This window comes from Marmota monax, unplaced genomic scaffold (assembly GCF_021218885.2).
Source record: "Marmota monax isolate L192 unplaced genomic scaffold, Marmota_monax_Labrador192_F-V1.1 WCK01_AAM20220418_F8-fsc00250, whole genome shotgun sequence".
NCBI lineage: Eukaryota > Metazoa > Chordata > Mammalia > Rodentia > Sciuridae > Marmota > Marmota monax.
The window spans coordinates 1,930,342-1,942,599 of record NW_026693876.1 but is presented as its reverse complement, the minus strand read 5'-3'; the positions used below and the strand labels follow the sequence as shown (position 1 = coordinate 1,942,599).

Genomic DNA, 12,258 nt, shown 5'->3' with positions numbered 1-12,258 from the left:
CAATGATTAGAGTGTAATGTCATAAGTCAAGAATTATGACCAATTCAAAATTAATTATGATTAATTAATTTATACAAGAGGCCTAAAGTAGGTTTAAAAAAAAAAAGGAGAAAAAAATGCAGAATTTTGAAGCCTATATTCAGTTTCTTTCAGAAACCATTCAGATAAAACTTAGGAAAATTTTTATGATACTGAAAAGATAATAGTTTTATTTTAATGTTTAATAAACAATTATATAACATAATTTTACTTATTTAAATATAGGCAATTGTTTCTTATTTTATACAGAAACAAGATAAGCCCCGTGGAACATATCGAATTATATAAAAAAAGATAATCTCATTAGGAACATTCTAGTATATTTCCATTCTTTGATGTTTATTTTATAGGGGCATTTTTTTCATTTAATTTTATTTTCTTATTGATGTATCTCATCTATACATAATGGTGGGTTTCATTGTTACATATCTGCATATACATAAAAACACAATTTGCTTAATTTCACCACCAAATACACCCCACCCTTCCTTCCTTCCCCCACCTCCACTCTAATGGTTATCCTTCTAATTCCATGGCATTATAGGGCTGTTTCATAAATATAAAATTATATTCTTTATACAATCATATCCTATGTGTTCATATAACATTGCAATGTTTATTTCCTTACTTCTAATTCATTTTAGTAACTTAATAGTTCAACATTCATATAAAATAATTTTCTTAGCTATTCTTTTTTCCAGTGTTAAAAATAACTATATGATGAACACCTTTGGGGACAATTTTCTATAGTTTTTATTATGCTAAATTAAAGAAGTAAAATTATTGATCAAATTATTAATTAATTTAATTAATAAAAATATTAATGAGCACTTCATAGTAAATGTAGTGTGCCAAGGAGGCACTGTTCTAAATGCTTTACATTAACTCATTTAATCCTCACAATCAGTCCGTAAAGTGCTGTTATTATCCCCATTTTACAGATATGGGGATGTTAATATGGAGAGGCACACAGAAATTAAACAACTTGCCTCTGATTATACAGCCTCAATTCCAAAAATATGACTCCAGAGTCCATGTTCTTAGCTACTAGGCTACACTTTATTTCCAGAGGTAGGAAAAAAACCCATGAAGGACTGATAACATTAAATATGCCCACTAAGCTATACCTTGATGTGAGATGGCTGAGGTATCCAGATCCTGTAGTCCTCAAATAAATTAATTCTAGTGTTTCATCTATACCCTATACCTACAATGCCATACCTATAAAGGCATGAAACAGAAATTATACAAAGATTATGTGAAAAAATGAAATCCTTTATTTCCCAACTATTATGAGGACATGAAGGTTTGAATTTTAAAAGCCCAAGTTACATACCTTTCCGCACCCAATCTCCAGTATGAATATTGATAGTCACACCCACTAAATTACTACTTCGCTGTCTTTTTTCCCATAGAAAATCAAGAGCTTTTCTTGCATATTCCTAAAATTTAAAAAGAAAAGCAAACTTGAAGAACTGCATGCCTTTGGAAAAAAGGAAACAAACAAAAATCAAAGGCCCACAGGATATTTTAAGAATTAAGTAAAATTCTTAAGCTAACCATTTATAATATAAACGTCTTTGAAGTCATTTCTTGGCTCTTTTTCAGTCAGTCTATTTAAGGACTCCGAAAATGCTTTTTAGTGGCAGTGATCCCACTTTGAGATCACCCATTTTCATTTAAACTTATAGTACACCTTTACAACACACATGTATCATTAAATTATATTAATGGCTGGCATATTAAATGCACTTGTTAATATAATTTCTGTCACTTAAATGATCTAAGGAGTATCTAACCTCCTTAGATTCTTTATTGGAAGAGAATTTTAAAGTTGGAATGCTATCTTTGAAAGAGTCATTTCAGAACCTCTCTCTTTGTGGGGGAAGGAAGTACTGTGGATTGAACCCAGGGGTGTTCTACCAATGAGCTACATCCCTATCCCTTTTTATTTTGAGACAGGGTCTTGCCAAATTACCCAGGCTGGGTTCCAACTTGAAATTCTCCTCCCTCTGCCTGGATTAGAGGTGTGTACCACAGTGCTCTGCTAGATCCTACTTTAAACAACACATGACATCATTAGTAAAAAGTTAGTAAATTAACTAGGTTTCTGAATATTTATTTGGTGTTATCAAACTTACAACCTTATGACAACTTTTTATGTTTTCATTTTTAGCTACTGAATATGAAATTAAAATGATTTCTGATTAAATTCTTAGTGTGGGATAAAAATGTTAGAAAATATAAAAGCAAAGGGCATGTATAGGTGAAGTTAATTTCAGAACAGAAGCCTAATAGAAGTACCACTATAAAAGAAAAAAATCATTAAACCAATCTGCCACTTTGTATATTTAAGAATAGAGTGTAAAGCAGGGTGTGGTGGCTCATGACTGTTAATCCCGGCGGCTTGGGAGGCTGAGGCAAGAAGAATGCAAGTTCAAAGCCAACCTCAGCAACTTAATGAGGCCTTAAGCAACTTAGTGAGACCCTGTCTCACTACAAAATAGGCTGGGGATGTGGCTCAGTGGTAGAGAGTCCCTGGGTTCAATTCCCAGTCCAAAACAACAACAACAACAAAAAGACCCAGTGAAATAGAAAACTTAAAACCAAAATTTAAAATGGAACTCTAGGACACTAATACAAGAACTCAGACCTTTTCATAGGTTAGACCAAGGTTGGCAAACTTTTTCTGACAAGGGCTTGACAGTAATTATTTCAGGCATTATATGCCATGTTGTCACTGATCAAAATTCTCAACTGTTACTGTAACACAAAGCAGTCATAGGCCAAAATAATTAAGCATGACTGTGTTCTAATAAAACTTTTTTTTTTAAATACAAAAATAGAGAGGGTTGGGCATATAGCTCAGTGGTAGAGCAATTGGTGAGCATGTGCTAGACTCTGGATTCAATCTCGAATATCATTACTTTAAAAAAAAAAGCAGGTAGTGGCTAGATTTGGTCCACAGACCAGTTTACCTATTATATCAATGCTCTGTCCATCAATTGCATCAGGTTGCTTCTCTGAAAATCAATTACTGTATACTCAAGAAGTTTTTTAAAAAATCATGATTTTCAATAGATTTAGTTATAAACACAAACAAGCCCAGTGGAAAGAGTATGAACTTTGAATTCAGAAAGAGATGGATTCTAATTCCAGCTGCATTCATTCACCCACTAGCTCTATAGATCTCTTATCCTCTCTTAGCCTTATTTTCCTCACCTTTAAATTCATCAACATCTCTGAGTTTGTGGCTCATATTTAAAAGTATGCAATAGTATTTATACTTTTTAATGAAGGTAAAACATTAATCAACAAGGTATGGAATAAGATTTTAAAAGATTACCTGTTCCACCATGATAAACGTGTCCTTAAGACATCTGAACATACAGACACACACATACACAAAAAGATCATTTCACTTGTTTTATTTATAGTCTGATCCAATGTCTATAATGCTGGTATGCATTTCTTATTTCTGTTTTGTCCATGTGTACCATTTGCTGAATTTTCAAAAACTCACCTAAGTCATATGTTTGAAAAAGAGGGTGCTTTATGTAACTACTGCACTCCAGTGACAGGCTTACATAATTAGCTTTTCAAAAAGAGAGAGAGACAGAGACACAGACATAGCTACACCACAACAAACTATGTGGATGTTAAGTCTTCTAGATAATAAGTAATATTTCCCTTGGAGTAAATACATTTATGGATCAGACTCTCAATCATGACTTAAATGCAAAAACTTCACTATGGTTTTAGCAGAGTAGTGAAGGTTTCCGAAATGCAACTGACTGTTCAGAAGTCTAACAAAACAGACATAGTACTTCATATAAGACATTTGTATTAAGGAGCCATGAAATATTTTTTAAAAAATATTTTTTAGTTGTTGATGGACCTTTATTTTATTTGCTTATTTATATGTGGTGTTAGGAATTGAACCAAGTACCTCACATGCGAGGCAAGCGCTCTGCTGCTGAGCTACAACTCCAGCCCAAGGAGCCATGAAATATTTATATAATATAGCTAAACAATCTTCTAAGAACAAAACTAAACTTTTACTTTGTAGTTTGTGAACAAAATACAGAGTGATATTTAACATAATTGCTTCGCAATGACTTTGATGTTTTCAACAATTAAAAACTATGTAATAGAATTAGATGAAAAGTTCATCAAAATAACAGTTATCCTCCAACTGATAATCTTAAAACTTAACCAAAGGAAAACAAATATGAAAAGAGCTATGCCCAATACCCAGGAGATCAAAGACCATGAAAAGCAAACCTCAAATATTGTTGCTCCTGTGAATCGACTTAAAGCAGCAAACTCAAGGATCAAGGTACCTGCACATGCTGTACAGGTATCTGTCTCAGTTCCCGTGCGAGCTTCCGGTTTTCTGATGCCAAACTTTAAATTGATCTATTATAGAACCAGAAGACTATAATTAGCAACTATCAAGAGATATTAGATTTTTTGATAAGAAATTACCTTTTTATCAAATCATGAAAAATAATTCATGAAATAACTGATCACTGAGATTTACTCTGATGAGCTTTGTGACTTTCCAATTAATATCTAAGGAAACACATTCTAAGCACATAATATTCATGTGCCATTTTCTACAAAATTAGCAAGAAGGATTCAATCTTTCTTTTATTTTATTTTTTAGCTTATGGGAATCCTATTGTTGACATTTGGTTTAGAAGCTGGTAGGCTCCTGTCCTCTTGACTAGGCCTCCAGTGCCTGATATAGAGCAGGCACTGGTAATGGTGTCCATTTATTAGTGTAGATGTTAGAAACAAAAAGCTTATTGCCCTACTTACTTGAAGGCTTAAGACAAAAAGATATAAAAGTATTAATAAACTTTTATATTTAGAAGGACTCTGAACCTGGTTCTTCCTGATCTTGAGTTCCTGAAAAATCACAAAGTGGTTTTTAAAAAGGATACTTTTTTATCGAAAAGTAAAACAATAAATTACCTACACTAAATTTATCTATATTATCTCTTTGCTATCCTGGAAAATCCTTAAAACACGTACAAATCATAACAGAATTTCTATTAACCCTGTATTTTAGGACATGATCATTACTCGACCTTAGGAGTAAGACCTTATCTGAAAAGTGGACAAGTTGCTTTCAATTAACTTTAAAGAAATGGCAATATGTAGTGTGGATAAGCTTTAAAGGTCAGTTTAAAAAATGTCCAGTAGCTCTTACAACAGCATTTCTGTCTAGCAAATTCTTTTGATTTAAAAACAGTAACACAAATTTTATCAATTATGTATGATATCTAAGACAGAATGGTTACACAAATTTTCACAGGCAAAAGCAGTTACTTACTAAGTATGTAGAAGGAAGGATAGAAAGACATTTTCTTCTGTAGTCTCTTTTTTTAAAAAAGTTTAAAAAATCTTCTTGAGATTTCAAAGGATAAGAAAATGTTACTTTGTTTACTATAATGCTCATGGTATCTTCTATTGCAATTCCATGCTTGCTTTTCATAGTATGGTAAAAGTAAAGAAATGCTCGATTCCTCAAAATACAGCACCTCTATTTAGAACAAAAACTAAAAATATTCACTAAAAATAAACTTAATTAAGTAAATATCTATATATTGTTAAAAAATAGTTTAAAATTGCTTCTAATTTTAATAAGTTGAAAGTGAATCAACAAAAAAAATTTAAATAATAAGCATATAGATTCACATTAAAGAGATTCTATTTTTTTCTCATTAAATTGGTAAAAAAAAAATGATAACATACAGTGTTGGCCCCAGCACCATGGCACATGCACTTTTATGTAAAACTGAAAAGGTACAGAAGAAACTTTCCGGGAAGCAATTGGGCAATTAAGTAATTCCTCTTCTAGTAATTTAGCTTAAAGAAAAAATAAAAAATGTAGTCTTTTTTTTTTAACAGATTTAAGAATGTTTTTACACATGTAAGAATGTTCACAGGAAAACCTATTTAAAATATCAAAAACTGGAAACTTAAATTGAGGCTTATTTCTAGGCTTTTTCATTAAAGAAAAAAGTGCTGATCTTAACCCACTAAAATTAAAGGATAAGTAATGGGATGTGTACTCCAATTTGAAAAGCACTAGCTTTTAACATGCTATATGTCTACCTAGTCAAAGATGGCTTTTTTTTTTTTTTTTTTTTTGTGGGGTGGGTACTAGGGAATTAACTCAGGAACACCAAGTCCTATTTAGTATTTTATTTAGAGACAGGGTCTCACTAAATTGCTTGGCACTCACTTTTGTTACAAAGATAATTTCTTGATGGAGAAAACAGCCTTACTGATTTATACTGATAGAGAAGTAACGCCAAGTAATAGATAAAGTAGGCCTAAAAATATGGACTGAAAAAAAAAAACCCAGGCATTTCAGGGGAACCTAGACTGCTTTGGTTGAGGTGGAAAAATGATTCCACTGGGGTATGGTACTATAAGAGAATGCAAAAAAAGTCTACAGTCTAAATATGAAGAATTCTAAATGATAAAGAACACTTAATACAATAGGGAACGATGAATGAGCAAAACTTTTAAGTTATGCTTTAGTAATATTAATTTTTCAAGTGCTCTGGATCATAAACCAGAGAGAAAAGAGTAGGATAGGTATTTATAGAAGTTTAGGGAAAAAATTTATTTGTTTCAACAGTATAGCTGCAATAAGAAAAGTAAAAAAGTGATAGAGCTTGGTAATGCCTGAGGTATCTGACTTTGATAAAAGGAAGAAAATAACAGTGCTAATAAAGAATGAAAAAAATCAGAAGAGACAGCTCTTTCCATCTTCAATGACCTCCTTCCCCCTGCTTTAAATAAAAAATTCTCTCAGAGGAAAAATCAAATAAAAAAATTCCCACAATGACTCTATTGCCAGCATTCCTTTAACTACCAACACAGAAGAAACCCCCAAATAAGTGGTCCACATGTACTTTCTACCTACTTTGGATTCGTCTTTCCCCTTTAATTTACCCTACTACAACCTTCAAGGTTCTGTTTGCACTCGATTCTCCTCAAGTTTTCTAGGATGGTGTGTGTGTGTGTGTGTGTTACTAGGAATTTAACCAAGGGTGCTTCACACATGCCAGGTGAGTACTCTACCACTCAGTCCCCCACCTTTTTTTTTTTTTTTTGAGGCCCTGTATTACTAATTTGCCCAGAATGGCCTTGAACCTGGGATCCTCCTGGCTCAGCCTCCCAAGTAGCATTATCTGAGATTATAGGAGTGTTGCCATCATGATTGGTGAACATCTCCTTTACAAGTTCCCATTTTTGGATTTTATAATACTATTCATATTTATATATTTATAATACTATTCACCAGCTCTACCTCCTCCTCATTCCTCTGTCTGTCCCCTCTTCTCTCTGAATCTTTTCCTTCGGAGAATAATATCTACCTGCTCTCAGTGCTTTGACCATAACTTCAGCACAAACAATTCTGGCTCAAGGTTTAGTCTAGCATATATTTCTTCCTTCTGCAGCATAATCCAAATTGTTATACAGAGACACAGCAAAGCTTAAACTAATCTAATTCTCACATCACTCAAATGTAAGTTAATTGAAATGTCAATATAAATTTGTTATATAGCTTTGAAGCATTTTTTTTCCAGTGCTAATAAAGAATGAAACCATTGAGAAACAATGGCTCTGATCAAAAAAAACATTTAAATGTTTTGTAAAACAACAAAGGAAGTATACAAAGACTGTTATACATATTTAGAATTACTTACTCTTGGGTAAGGAAGGCCACTGGTAGTATTGAAAGCTGGTAAAAGTTTGTAACCCAATTGCTTTGCCATTTGCAGAAGTTCATCATTGTACCACTGCATGTATTCACCTTTTTCTTTCAGCATGATTGCCAGTGAGTGTCCACCCAAAAGACCCCTGTGATCACAGAGATGAAATATTATCCACCTCTTACAGACACTTAAACATACCACCTAAAAATGTGTGAGCATTTTGTTATCAACAAGTAAGCCTAAGTAAGGAAAGACCATAGAAGTCCTTAATTCTTTACTGGCTACTTATGTTATGGCAAACTATTAGAATTACATAGCCAACATCAGATATTCTATGTTATTGTAAAGTGTTTGGCATTTTTAAATACACTAAATTTTCTTAAAACAAAGAACATCCTAACATCTAACAAATGTGACAAATTAATCTTAACAAATTGCAAACTTAAAAATTTATCACCATAACATTTTAAAAATAAAAACCTTCTACTCCAGTAAGTGTAAAAGATTCATAAACTCTGAAAAGCTACATTACCACTCATATTTAATTGAAGAGCAGACTTATTTGAACAAAAGGAAATGAGGTACAATAATATAAAAGTAATTATTAAGTGTAAAAATTAATTAATGTTGAAATGAATGACTAAATCTTATAATTACACATTTTAAAAAAATTTTTTAGTTGTATGTGAACACAATATCTTTATTTTTATTTGTTTATTTTTATGTGGTGCTGAGGATCGAACCCAGGGCCTCACGCATGCGAGGCAAGCGCTCCACCACTGAGCTACAACCACAGCCCATAATTACATACTTTTAAGCACCCCAGGATCATTTCACATTGTTTAGTTGAAAGGCAATCCTATAAATTTGAATTAATTTGGCTTTGTTGAGAGGTGCATGGCTAAGGTTAACCAACTATGGAAGCTAGTGAATAAACCTGTGACATAGCTAATATGACCTATGTCCAACCTACTGTTGCTTTTTACATAGGGAATACCTCTGATGTGCAGCCTCCACTCCAAAACCAGCTGCTGTCTGTGACCAATATAAAGCAAGGTTTTCCTAACTCTGTGGGACAATACTCCAGTTTTTTAACATAAGAAACTACTTCCTTACCTTTGATCCATAAGCAATTTACCCTAAGCTTCTCAATTACTAAAATTAAAGCATTGGTGGCTTAAGTACTCACCCCAGAACTCTGATGTTTGTTTCAAAGACAGAAACAACGACATCATTATCTAAATTAACATCTCTTAAAACTTTTCTCACAGCTTCCTCAAATTCTTTAGTTTTATTTAATACCTAGGAGAAGAAAATTACAAAATGAAGTTCTTTTCTACAAAGTCAAGGACAAATATTTTCAGAATGAGCTACTAAAAGCAACTTAGAATACTTTAAAATGCAAAAAAGTGGCATATATAAAAATTAATATTTCCCTTAAGTGTATTATAAAAATGTGATATCTCAAACTAAAAAAAATTAAATGCCTAATTACATAGCCTCTTTATACCTTTCTTTTTTAGACATACTGAATGAAGTATCTTTTTTTTTTTTTTTAGTTGTAGTTGGATACAATACCTTTATTTATTTATTTATTTTAATATGGTGCTGAGGATCAAACCCAGGGCCTCCTACATGCTAGGCAAGCGCTCTACTACTGAGCCACAACCCCAGCCCCATACTGAAGCATCTTTAAAACTTTAAAACAATCATTAGCAAAACTGATACTAGTTTCTTAGTACATGTTGGGCATCTCTAAGCCAAAAATTGGAAATCTGAGCATTTTTGAGTTTTCAAGGTTATATTGGCATTACTCAAAATGTTTCTGATTTTGGATCATTTCAGATTTTTGGGTTAGGGATCCAAAAAAGTAAAGGCTATTACAGCACACCAAAATACAAAAACTGAAATCTCTAACACTTCTGGTCCCATGTATTTCAGGAAACCACCAACCCTCATAAATATGTGTGTTTCTTTCTCTCTCTCTCTCTCTCTCTCCCCCCCCACCCCCACATACACACATGAAAAACCTATGACCTCATGAGGTGAACTTTACTAGGATTGGTTTCCAAGTCAAAACCAAACAAACCACCCATCCTATATACCAAACACCATCTTAAACAACAGTTTACTCTCAGAAGAAAGTGCTTTCTTTAACTGACTGATCCTAAGCGGACACCTGCCATCTTTATCCCATGGTCGTCCTGTTCATTAAGGAAGCTGTGTAATAATACAGCTCATAGGCTCTCAGCACCAAGAAAAAAGCAGGCCCTGATCAGTATTCTGGTTCTTTCACTTACTACCTGCGATCCAAGTCAAGTTCCTTTAACCTCTGAGCCTCTTCCTTCACCTAGAAAAAGAAGAAATGCCTACTGCTACGGTTGCTTTCTTAAATGAGATAATGTGTATCAACTGCTTTTAGCAGAGTGTCTGAATACTAAGTCTTAACATCAAGTGTCTAACCTCATTACTATTATCACCACGTAGGTCTAGAATTCTGATTAAACAACTCTGTGGATTCTTGCATGAGCTCTATCACATGGCTCACTGTTATTATACAGGCTGTTTTGATCTTTCAGTCTAAATTAAGGCTGCACGACTAGATGTTATTTAGAGACTAGACGCATTAGAAGTGTTCTTCCTTCACTTGACTGTTCAATATTTTTGTTTTAGAGTTGTTTTTTTTTTTTTAACTTGACCTGATACTTTCACAAAAAATTCTAATTCAGGTTTAAGACATTCCATAAGATTATGTGCCTAATTTCAAGTAAAAGTAAATCAGAGGCAAGTTCTAAGTACTAAGTTCTAAGTCTTTTCAATCTCAAAACCCATGTAAACTCTGCAGCAATAAAAGTAGATGCAAATGGTCCTGGTCCCCTCACTTGTGGAATGAAACACAACAGTTCTACCCTCCCCACCCTCCAAACACATATATTTTAGTATCCAGTTTTTAATCTCATCTCACCTTCTCCCTAATCTATCTCCTGAGGTTTTTTTTTCTGTCACTCTTCTTACAAATTTCCTTCCACATGTGTTCTCTAACTGAATAACTTTTCCCCCTTCTCTCCAATATCAAACTAACCAACAATAGTACCAATATCATGTGTTTCAAATGAGAATAAAAGGGGACAGAGAGTTACCTCTGTATATAATTAGCTACAAAATTTGTTTTAAAACAGCTCCAATCGTTTCTTAATCTTCTAGCTGATAACAAAAGAACAATCCAGATCTCATCCTTTCCCCCATGAACTTTAATCTGTTTCAATTTTTTTCTACAGATTTCATGGTAATGTTGAATTTAAAGGTACCCATAACATTTCACTGCTTGACTCTATGACAATCAATAGAAACTAGATACCTGGTATTTTGAATAGTTTAAATTTGAAGATCAAATTATGGCAATAGAAATTCTACTTAACATATTATGGTATGACAAAAATAAAAATGGTAGAGCTGTATACACTGTTACAATGATATATCCTATTAATATTTTCAAATTGTTAAATCACCAAATGAAAAATTAATCACAGAATAAATGCAAAGTCAATCAGAAATATTACTACTTGTATTGACAAATGTATAATATAGCATTCCTTCTAAATATAGCAAAACATTTCAAAGTACTTTAATTTCCTCTAATTTTTTGTTTAAATTCAGAAGAAAATATTTAATAAAAATTCAAAATAAATTCATATATTTCAAAGCTTTAATACTATGTAATAAGTTAAAGTTTAATACTATGTAATAAGTTATTCCCTCTTGAAAAGACTGAAATTTAAAGATTTCATGTAGTAAGTTTTTAAGTGTTTATCAGACTTTACTGATTTTTGTGCTTGACTCCTCTTAGACAGCTTCAACAACCAAGCATTACTTATCTAACTATAAACCAAAGATCAGCGAGAAGTAATATAGCTACTAGGGACCAGCACCTATTCTAGACCCTTTTGTAGTAAAAACAGGGGTCCACAGAAATTAAATAATTTGGCCAAGTATCACTTCTTGTTACTCCCTGCTACTCAGAGCGAGGACACAACTTACAGCACAATCTTGTTACACCACACACTTTGGTGTGGCCTACTGGATCAGAGTTCACATGTTAGCAAGATTCCTAAGCAACCTACAGTACATTCAAGCTTAAAAATTACTGCATACATCAGAATCATCTGGAAACTTGTTTATGTGCTGGGCCTCTCTCCCAGTTTCTGATTCAGTATGTCTGCAATACAGCCAGAGAATTTGTATTTCTACCTAGATCTCAGGTAATGCTGATGCTACTGGCCCAGGGATCTTATTTTGAGAACCAATGCCAAAATGTGTAACCTTTGTTAATCCTGAAGGATATAACCTTCATAATAATTAATGGCTTCCCCATTAGAGAGGCCAACAGATTTCTAAATGTAGGAAAAGTTATGCATCCTGAAACTACTTTTTCTCCTTCATTTCTGATATTTTAGAAAACTCATATGTTGAGTCAGTG

The 12,258-nt window shown here is 33.0% G+C and overlaps 1 protein-coding gene across 2 annotated transcripts in view; it reads right to left on the bottom strand.

Annotated features, from left to right (window-relative positions):
* The window catches only part of Edem3 (ER degradation enhancing alpha-mannosidase like protein 3), a 79,383-nt gene that overhangs the window by 46,096 nt on the left and 21,029 nt on the right, over positions 1 to 12,258 (bottom strand). For both annotated transcript variants that reach the window (XM_046462698.2, XM_046462699.2), the window contains exons 5-8: positions 8,971 to 9,083; positions 7,773 to 7,926; positions 4,324 to 4,458; positions 1,376 to 1,481 (exon numbers count right to left, since the gene is read on the bottom strand). In XM_046462698.2, coding sequence (XP_046318654.1) covers positions 1,376 to 1,481; positions 4,324 to 4,458; positions 7,773 to 7,926; positions 8,971 to 9,083 — 508 coding nt within the window. The remainder of the gene's footprint in view (positions 1 to 1,375; positions 1,482 to 4,323; positions 4,459 to 7,772; positions 7,927 to 8,970; positions 9,084 to 12,258) is intronic.